The 11,148-nt window shown below is 38.6% G+C and overlaps 1 protein-coding gene across 1 annotated transcript; it reads left to right on the top strand.

Moving 5' to 3' along the window:
* The first annotated feature begins 547 nt into the window (after nt 1-547).
* On the top strand, nt 548-1,507 carry LOC122449258 (olfactory receptor 56A4-like). Its single transcript, XM_043480802.1, has 2 exons — nt 548-809; nt 1,044-1,507. The coding sequence occupies exons 1-2, from the start codon at nt 548-550 to the stop codon at nt 1,505-1,507; spliced, it is 726 nt and encodes a 241-aa protein (XP_043336737.1).
* Nucleotides 1,508-11,148: the final 9,641 nt, after the last annotated feature.

Genomic DNA, 11,148 nt, shown 5'->3' with positions numbered 1-11,148 from the left:
TGATGGGCATTGATAGAGATTTGACTTAGACATAATATTAAAAAAAATTTTTATCAGGGAGCTGCGCTATGTACACAATCAATCATACCTCTGCATACTCTCATCTTTTACACCCTTAAAAACTTGATTGTGGATGCCATCTACACTTTATAATGCATTTATACACATTTAAACTTTAAACTATAATGTTTTCTCAGCCTTTGATTTTCTTTGATACTTAACTAATTTCTGAACCATTAAACATCAACGGAGCAAACAGACTTGTGTGAGTGCCCTCCAACATTCACACAAGAGACAATGGAAGATGACACATAGATGAAAGAACCATCGGAAACATTTATTTATATATTCAATGAAAATTTATTAGCCACTTCTGTGTGTCAAAAATGTGCTAGACACAAGGAATAAGAGTGGAAAAGGTGGCTTGTGTCCATATCTTCAAGTATCTTATAGGCTAAATCCACACTCATGACAGTCTGTGGTAGAATTGACACCTTCTCTCATCTTCAGCTCCCAAAAGACGTCTTCCTCCCTGAAATCACTGCCAATGCTGCCTTATAGGAACACCTCCCTCTCTACTGAAGTCTCTGAGTTCCTCCTGAACTGTTTTGTCAGGTCACCCACCTGGCAGCTCTGGCTGTCCCTGCCCCTCAGTCTCCTCTTCCTCCTGGCCATGGGGGCCAACGCCACCCTCCTGCTCACCATCCGGCTGGAGGCCTCTCTGCACGAGCCCATGTACTACCTGCTCAGCCTGCTCTCCCTGCTGGACATGGCGCTCTGCCTCACTGTCATCCCCAAGGTCCTGGCCATCTTCTGGTTTGATCTCAGGCCCATCAGCTTCTCTGCCTGCTTCCTCCAAATGTTCATCATGAATAGCTTCCTGCCCATGGAATCATGCACCTTCTTAGTTATGGCCTATGACCGCTATGTGGCCATCTGCAAGCCTCTGCACTACCCATCTATCATCACGGACCAATTTGTGGCAAGAGCTCTTGTCTTCATCTTGGCCTGAAACACATTTCTTACCGCACCTATTCCCATCCTCTCTGCACAGCTCCATTATTGTGGAAAAAATATAATTGAAAACTGTATCTGTGCCAACCTCTCCGTGTCCAAGCTCTCTTGTGGTAACATCACCCTTAACAAAATCTACCAATTAATTTTAGCCTGGACTCTGCTGGGCTCTGACCTCATCCTCATCTTCCTCTCCTACATCTTCATCCTCCGAGCTGTCCTTCGACTCCATACAAAAGGAGCAGCTGCTAAAGCTCTGAGCACCTGTGGCTCTCACTTCATCCTTATCCTCTTCTTCAGCACCATCCTGCTGGTTTTTGTTTTTACCCATTTGGCCAAGAAAAAGCTTTCACCTGATATTCCTGTCTTACTTAATGTCCTCCACCATGTCATTCCTGCAGCTCTCAACCCAATTGTCTATGGTGTTCGAACTCAGGAAATTAAGCAGGGGATTTGGAAATTATTGAGGAAGGGTAGTGACAGCAGAAAGTAATTATGTTCTTGCTGCTCTCCATGAAGAACACTCAAAATCACAACTGAAAAGCAAGGATTGGGACGTAGAAATGCAGTTCTAATCTTCTTCCTGTTCTTGCCTAATGATATGAACTGTGTGGTTTCCTCTTACACAGAGTCACATCCTAGTTCTTATCATTCCATGGTATCCTGGCAGACACAAAGGATAAAGATGTATCATCTCTCATCATGCTAGCCAGACCAGGGGTCATGAATTTTGATGAGTCAAACATCAGACCTAATTGTCTGCTTCTAATTATCACCCAAGTAGAACTAGTGGAGATGAAAAAAATCTATGCTCACTTAAAAATGTGTGGCCACATTATACAGAGTGAAGTAAGCCAGAAAGATAAACACCAATAGAGTATACTAACACATATATATGGAATTTAGAAAGATGGTAATGATAACCCTATATGCAAGACAGAAAAAGAGACACAGATGTATAGAACAGACTTTTGGACTCTATGGGAGAAGGCGAGGGTGGGATGATCTGAGAGAACAGCATCGAAACATGTATATTATCAAGTGTGAAACAGATCACCAGTCCAGGTTGGATGCATGAGACAAGTGCTCAGGGCTGGTGCACTGGGATGACCCAGAGGGATGGGATGGGGAGGGAGGTGGAAGTGGGGTTCAGGATGGGGAACACATGTAAATCCACGGCTCATTCATGTCAATGTAAGGCAAAACCCACACAATACTGTAAAGTAATTAGCCTCCAACTAATAAATAAATAAATAAAATAAGATTAAAAAAAAATGTGTGGCCAAAGCAAAATAGCTTTTAAAGACTGTGCTTTGACTTTGGAAGAGTAAATATAAGATTAAAAAGCAACTGCTTAAAAGTGTTTAAAATAGCTGTTACATTTTAACATCTTTTCTTAAGCATTCAAAAATATTTATAAAAGTTATTTTATATTCACCATAGTATTAGAAACTAGAAAACTAAATAAAAAAAATCAGCCTGTTTTTTTGAAAGCACATGACCTACTGAAAAACACAAAAATATGTAAAGTTAATTGTACTGAATTGTCACAACAGTTTGATTGAAATACATGATTAAGACACTTTGGTAGCCCAGAAGAGAGAGACATTTATTCCTCTAGATGGAATTCATTCACCTCCCTGAACTCCTCTTTTAATCCACACCATCTAAATTGCCTCCCAAGCACTTTCTTAAAAACATAAACTACATCCTGCCTTTGGGATTTCTTACTTTTTGTTGCTCTGTCCACATAGGTCTTTCCCTCTGGTCCATTCAGTCTCCTTGACCACGATATTTAAAACAGTATCCAACAAAATTCCCCCCAAACACAAACAATTTTCTAATTCCTTTCTGTTTAGAAGTTATCACTGTTCTGCATAGCATTTATTACTATCTAGTGACCACAAATTTTGCCAATTTATTTGTTTTATGAGTCTACATTCACCAAAGTTTATTTTGTAAAAGAACTTTCCTTAATTAATCTCAAAAATATACAAGCAACTCCTGCAGCTCAATACCAGAAAAACAAATGACCCAATCAAAAAATGGGCCAAAGAACTAAACAGACATTTCTCAAAAGAAGACATACAGATGGCTAACAAACACATGAAAAGATGCTCAACATCACTCATTATCAGAGAAATGCAAATCAAAACCACAATCAGGTACCATCTTACGCCGGTCAGAATGGCTGCTATCCAAAAGTCTACAAACAATAAATGCTGGAGAGGGTGTGGAGAAAAGGGAACCCTCTTACACTGTTGGTGGGAATGCAAACTAGTACAGCCACTATGGAGAACAGTGTGGAGATTCCTTAAAAAACTGGAAATAGAACTGCCATACGACCCAGTAATCCCACTTCTGGGCATACACACCGAGGAAACCAGAATTGAAAGAGACACGTGTACCTCAATGTTCATCGCAGCACTGTTTATAATAGCCAGGACATGGAAGCAACCTAGATGTCCATCAGCAGATGAATGGATAAGGAAGCTGTGGTACTTATACACCATGGAATATTACTCAGCCATTAAAAAGAATGCATTTGAATCAGACTGTAGCCTATTATACAGAGTGAAGTAAGTCAGAACAAAAAACACCAATATAGTATACTAACGCATCTATATGGAATTTAGAAAGATGGTAACAAGGAGCCTATATGCAAGACAGCAAGAGAGACACAGATATATAGAACAGTCTTTTAGACTCTGTGAAGGAAGGCATGGGTGGGTTGATTTGAGAGACTAGCACTGAAACATGTATATTATCATATGTGAAACAGATCACCAGTCCAGGTTCAATGCATGAGACAAGGTGCTCAGGTCTGGTGCACTGGGATGAACCTGAGGGATGGGATGGGGAGGGAGGTGAGGGGGGGTTCAGGATGGGGAACATATGCACACCCATGGCTGATTCATGTCAATGTATTGCAAAACCCACTACAATATTGTAAAGTAATTAGCCTCCAATTAAAATAAATAAATTAAAAAAAAACAGTTTCTTTAGTCGGAAGAAAATGATGTCAAATGTAAACATGGATCTACACAAGTGAACAAAGAGCATCAAAATTTGTTCCTACATGTGTAAATATATTTTTTATTATATAGATGTATTTTTAAATAATTGTGATTTTAAACAGAAATAATAACAATGGAGTTTTGTAAAATGTATACAAGTAATAGTGCAAATAAGAAAGGGAGAAATGAAAGCATATTATTGTAATGTTCTTCTGTTACATTCAAAATGATATACTATCACCTGAAGGCAAGCTGCCATTAGTTAGAAATGGGTAGGATGTACCTCCATGACTGATTCATGTCAATGTATGACAAAACCCACTACAATATTGTAAAGTAATTAGCCTCCAACTAATAAAAATAAATGAAAAAAAAAAAAGAAATGGGTAGGATAATCTCTAAACTAACCCCCAAAATGAAATTGCATTAACTCACTTGAACACAAAAAAGATAGAATAAACCTTTTTGAATGTTCAGTTGGGAAGAAGGAGCAGAGAACAAATTGAAAATGATAGATTTAAGCCCAACCAAACAAAAAAGCCCAACCATAGCCATAGTCACATTAATTATAAATAAGCAGACCAAACATCCAATTAAAATTCAGAGTTTATCAGACTGGATTAAAAAAAGGAAGACCCAATTAAATGTTGCTTACATGAAATACACTTGAAATGTAAACACAAATAGGCTATAAGTATAGAAATGGAAATATATTCTATATCAACCCTAATCCAAACAAAAATTGAATGGTTATATTAATACCCAGAAAACATAGTTTCAAAGCCAAAAACAACAACAGAATACACATCATTTCAAGTGTACACTGAACATTTATGACAGTTAACCATATTCTAGGCCATAAAATGAGTACCATATGATTAAAAGAATTCAGACTGTACAAAGTATGTTCTCTGATCACAATGAAATTAAATTAATACCAATAACAAAGTGATATCTGAAAAAATAACAAAATATATGAAAACTAAACAATACACTCTTAATTCATGAGGAGAAGAAATCAAAGTGGAAAAAAGAATTGATTTTTAACCAAAAAATTTAAAATACAACATATCAAAATCTTTGAAATGCCACTAAAGTCATAGTGGGAGATATATACATAGCACCATGCTGCTGCTGCTGCTGCTAAGTCACGTCAGTCATGTCCGACTCTGTGCGACCCCATAGACAGCAGCCCAACAGGCTCCCCCGTCCCTGGGATTCTCCAGGCAAGAGTACTGGAATGGGGTGCCATTGCCTTCTCACTATACATAGCATTAAATGTGTACTTTAGAAATATAAAATTTATAAATATAAGACTGGATACTATAGAATTCCCAGGGGAAAACATAGTTAGAACACTCTGATATAAATCACAGCAATAGTTTTTTGGATTTGTCTCCGAAAGTAAAAGAAATAAAAGCAAAGATAAACAAATATACTTTTGCACAGCAAAAGAAACCACCAATAAAATTAAAAGACAACACCCTGAATGGGAGAAAATATTTGAAATGATATGATAAAAAAGGAATTAATATCTAATATATATAAACAACTCATACAACACAGCATCAAAAAAAACCTGAATTTTAAAAATGGACAGAAGAACTGAGTAGGCAATTTTCCAAAGAGGAAATGCAAACGGTCAACAAGAACATGAAAAGATGCTTCATACGGCTATCATAGGGGAAATGCAAATCATAAACCACAGTGAGGAAATATCGCTTCACACCTCCCAAAATGACTATCATCAAAAAGAACACAAATTACAAATGTTGGCAAAGATGTGGAGAAAAGGAATCCATGTACCCTGTTGGAGGGAATGTAAATGCATGAAGTCACAGTGGAAAACATTATGGAGGTGTCTGAAACACTAAAAAACAGAACTACTATATGATCCAGCAACTCCACCCCCAGGTATACATCTGGGAGAAATAAAAGGAAGACACTAATTCAAGAAGATACATGCACCCCAGTGTTCACAGCAGCATTATTCACAATAGCTAAGATATGGAAGCAATCCAAGGGTCCATCAACAGAAAATGAATAAAGAAGATGCTGCACACCCAAGTGTGCTTCAACAGATAAATGCATAAAGAAAATGTGTGTGTGTGTGTGTGTGTGTGCGCGCGCGCGCGCGCTGTGGTATGCTAAGTCGCTTCAGTCGTGTCCAACTCTGTGCGACCCCATAGACGGCAGCCCAACAGGCTCCGCCGCCCCTGGGATTCTCCAGGCAAGAACACTGGAGTGGGGCGCCATTTCCTTCTCCAATGCATGAAAGTTAAAAGTGAAAGCGAAGTCGCTCAGTCGTGTCCAACTCTTAGCGACCCCATGGTCTGCAGCCTACCAGGCTCCTCCGTTCACGGGATTCTCCAGGCAAGAATACTGGAGTGGGGTGCCATTGCCTTCTCCGAACTTGGCATACTACTCAGCTATAAAAAAGAATGAAAATTTCTAATCTGAGGCAACATGAGTGCATTTGGAGGATATTATGTTAAGTGAGATAAGTTAGAGAAAGAAAAATGCTATATGATATCACTTCTATACGGAATGTAAAAAATACAGCAAACTATTGAATATCACAAAGAAACAGACTCGCTGATGTAGAGAACTAACTACTCGTTGCCAGTGGGGAGGAGCAGGATAGGAGTAGGGGATTAAAAGGTACAATCTACTATATATAAAGAAAATAAGCTACAAGGATGTATTGTACAACACATAAAATATAGTCATTATTGTATAATAACTATAAAGTATAAAAATTAAAAATTCTGAGTCACTATATTGTGGGAAATGCACTGTACATCATTGATACCTTAATTAAATAAAGATGCGTATACAAATGTAATATTACTCACTATTAAAAAAGAATGAAATTTTATCATTTGCAGCAACATACATCGACTTAGAGGGTATTATGCTTGGTGAAATAAGTCAGAGAAAGAAGAAAAGCACTGTATAATATCACTTATATATGAAAACTAAAAACTAAAAGGAACTGGTGATTATAACAAAAAGGAAACAGACCAACCAACTAGAGAACAAACTAGTGGTTACCAGTGAGGAGAGAGAAAAGAGGAGGGGAAATATGGAAGAGAATTAAGAGATACAAACTTCTATGGACAAAATAAATAAGCTACAAGGATACATTTTACAGCACAGGTAATATACCCAATATTTTATTATAAGTGGACTATAACTTCTAAAATGTGTGAATCGTTAACTGTATAACTGAAACTTACATAGAATTATAAATCAACTATACCTGGAAAGAACAAAAATTTAAAAATAAATATTTCTCTATGTCATAAGTGAAAAAACATTCCTACCTACACATTCTTTCTAGGTCCAGAAAGAGAGGTGTACAAGGATGTAGACAGTAGCAAGATATTTGGTAAATTAATTGCATGTCATGTGAGTGTTGTTTATTTACATCAAAAAGGATAATGAGTACAATGGAAATTGAGCCACAGTGAAAAATAATGAAGTCAACTCACACAGAGCAACAGATTTTTAAAATTTTAAAAAAAAAAAAAAATAAATAAAATTTTACATTGGAGCAGAGTTGATTGACAATGTCCTGTTAGTTTCACGTGTACAGCAAAGTGATTCAGTTATGCATACACATGGATCTATTCTTTTTCAAATTCCCTTCTATTTAGCTTATTACAGAACTCAGAAGGAAATGTTACTGTCATATTAACCCTCTGAAAAACACATGGTATTTTCTCAGCAACATGTTCTTCAAATTTGTCTTGCAATTTTATAAATAACATGATAAACATCACCATAAGGTAACACCTATCCGTTTAGAAGCATAATTTTGGATGTCCATATCTATTAAGCATGTGCAGGATTCCCATGAGAACTTCTGAGTGAGTTTATAGGATCAATGGAATATGTCAAATGTGAATATGCAAATACATATAAACAGATAAGGATATTTGCAGGAGACAGACTAACTGCCAAAGGAGCACATGTCAATGTGCGGCTAGATTCCCAGAGGTCTTTTCTTCAACAGAGAAAGCAAATAATTTCTTCTGCCATCTCCCTGCCTTCCTGTCTCAAAATGACCAAAAGCCCCAAAGGGAGCAGCTATGGAGGGGCTCCCACAGGGCAGAATCTCTGAGTCCCAAGAGGTGTACCTACCCCAGGCACTTGGGAACTATACAGGCTCCAATATCAGTGGAGTCAGACCCTGTACTTACATCTTCAGTGAGTCTGCATGAAGAAAGATATACTAGCATTAACCAGAAGATAGGAAAGACCTATCTCTTCACTGGAGGTCTCTGCTCCTGTCCATCCCTGGGATGGTACTGCTGAAGCAATCTGGAAGCAGGTAGTAGTCACAGCTTCCTGTGTCAGGCGAGTAGGTGCAGGGGAAAGCTCTGCTCTGGGACCTTCTTCTCTCCTTTGCCCTTCGCTTCTATGATCTTTTTTTTCTTGGTGATTATAGAGATGCAGAGGAGGTGAAGTTTGTCCATGGGAGACTAACGGGTGGTGGGGAGCTTGACAGTACATCATCTGGACCCCACTTATGAAAATTGGGAGTATGGACACTGGGCACAAAGTATTCATGCAAAAGTACTGGAATCATGGGGGAGGAATTAAACTTATTCTATATAACTTAGGAAGGTGAAAACAGAGATCACAATTGGGCATCAGGGGTGCATCAGAAAGTAGCTCCTCAGATGTCAGTTCCATCTAAATAGTATCTAAAACTACAGCTGCCAAAACAAGAAAATGATGCTCAAAGATCAAAGAGGTATCTGCCTCTGGATATCGTCAATAATGTCTGTAACTATATTTCAGAGACACGTCTTACAGGTCTGTCTGAGTTCTGTGGAGTTATGTGAATGCTAACAACCTTAACACTTCATTAAACAGGGCTTCCATAGTGTTATCTGTGGCCTCTCCTACAGCTTGGGAAAAAGCCTGGGTAGCTTCATATCCACTTTAGACTTGGACACTCTACTTTCCCTGCTTCTTCCTACCCCTCGCTGGAACCAGTAACCATTAGCTCCTGGTTCTCAGCCCTGGTGCTCTTATTGGCAAGTTCTAATGGCAAAGTCTGAAAGAGAACAAAAGCAGAAATTAATGCATCTTTATACTTAAGGCTCAGTGGGTTTTTTAATGTTTCTTGAGTGACATATGCATTGAAGAACACATAGGAACAAATATTCCAGAGAAAATAAAGGTCAGAGAGTGGAGTAAAGAGACAAATTAATCTTGCTTTTTTCTTAGAAATTTCATCCTACTTCTAGAAATAATAACTCCAAATCTCTTGAGAAAAAATATAAACCATGCATCTTTCTTCAGGTACCCATGGACACTCATGTCTGAATCACCAGTTGTTCCAGTTAGCTGTACCCTCTTAAGGATATTTCAACATTTTTTCTGCTTCCATGAATGGATTTCTTGATTCTTTAAGGAAGAATTTTGAAATTCCTACCTAACAAAATCATCCTGAAGATAGTGAGATTTGGGGCTGTGACTTGTAAAACTTAACTGTAAAACTGCTTCAGAGGAAGAAAGGAGAAAGGATCAGTTGACAAAATCTGAAGGATGGAGGTGGTATTTAGAGGGGACATTTGGAACTGGGCAGCCTGGAGTTCTAGATTGTGTGGTACAAGCAGAGTTAATAGGAGCTCAGTCATTGTGACAGTGGTATGCTTGTTAGATTTTCCTTTTTGCCTCACACTTATTAGTGAGTGAGTGTATTCTAAGAGAAAGAGGCAGAGAAAGGTAGAGTTGATTGAATGTAGTGCCCAGAATATGTAGAAGGTCCTTTGGTTACAACTCACCATGTACAAATGTGAGACTTGAACCATAAAGAAGGCTGAGTGCCAAAGAATTGATGCTTTTGAACTGTTGCTGGAGAAGACTCTTGAGAGTCCCTTAGACAACAAGGTGATTATACCAGTCGATACTAAAGGAAATCAACCCTGAATATTCGTTGAGAAAACCGATGCTGAAACTGAAGCTCCAATACTTTGGCCACTTGAAGCAAAGCGCCAACTCATTGGAAAAGACTCTGATGCAGGGAAGGGTTGAGGGCAGGAGGAGGAGGGGGCAACAGAGAATGAGATGGTTTGATGGCATCATTGACAATGAACATGAGTTTGAGCAAATCAGAGGTAGTGAAGGCCAGGCTAGCATGCAACAGTCCATGGGGTCACAAAGAGTCAGACACAGCTGAGCTATTGAACAACAACAACACTGGATGATAACATAACATTCATAAGGACGTTCCTCTTTAGGACATCCTATACTTTCAGTATCTCTCTCTCCCTGTGAGCAACTCCATCAGGCAAAGCCTTGAGTACCAGACAAGATGAACTGAGTAGAAGTGAAGAGTGTGTGGTTATGAAAGTTTTTCAAAAAAGAGAATATGGCTATGGAAATTGTTTTAGAATCTTTATTGAGTCCTTAGGTATCTGCCACTTAGAGGACAGACTCAGGAAAGCAATAACAAGAGTCACAGTATGATACTAATTAAGAACGAAACAGGACTCCATGAGCAGTGGGAAGCGGGAATCAGAGTTGCAACTGAGAGGAAAAAGAAGATGCCAGACAGCTGGAAAAGTGCCCTTAAGATCAGGGAGAGAGATGAGAATATGAAAGTGATAGAGCCAATGAGATCCTCATTTCTACATCACTGTAATGACACAGGACCCAGCTGTAGGCATATATTCGACAGCTTTGGATCTGACTTTTGTTTCATCTATATCTAAACCCTAGCAGTTAAGCTGCAGAAAAGACACATAATACTGCTGAAAACTTTGTCCATTGGAAAAGGTAAATTACTAAGATAGTCAGCTTGACACACTTACTTCAGAGTATGGTTACTATTATATGACATGATATGTGTACAGTTCTTCCCCAAATTGTTAATGTCACTACTAATGTATTTTGTTATTAGCAAGAGAAAAAGAATTGGAAGATTATTTAATTTCTTCTATGTATCAGGTGGGAAGGCCATGCCTGGCAAACACCGGCTGGACAGGACCTTTTGTAAGGGGAAGCAGAGAACAAGGAAGAGCCAAGAGAGGAGTCATGGGAAGGGACACCCCTCCTCCCTCCTCTGGAAACCAGCCCTGGTCACGAATAGGGACTCCCT

This window comes from Cervus canadensis, chromosome 11 (assembly GCF_019320065.1).
Source record: "Cervus canadensis isolate Bull #8, Minnesota chromosome 11, ASM1932006v1, whole genome shotgun sequence".
Taxonomy (NCBI): Eukaryota; Metazoa; Chordata; class Mammalia; order Artiodactyla; family Cervidae; genus Cervus; species Cervus canadensis.
Note: the sequence above shows the minus strand (reverse complement) of the source record. Positions and strands in the feature narration are given on the sequence as shown.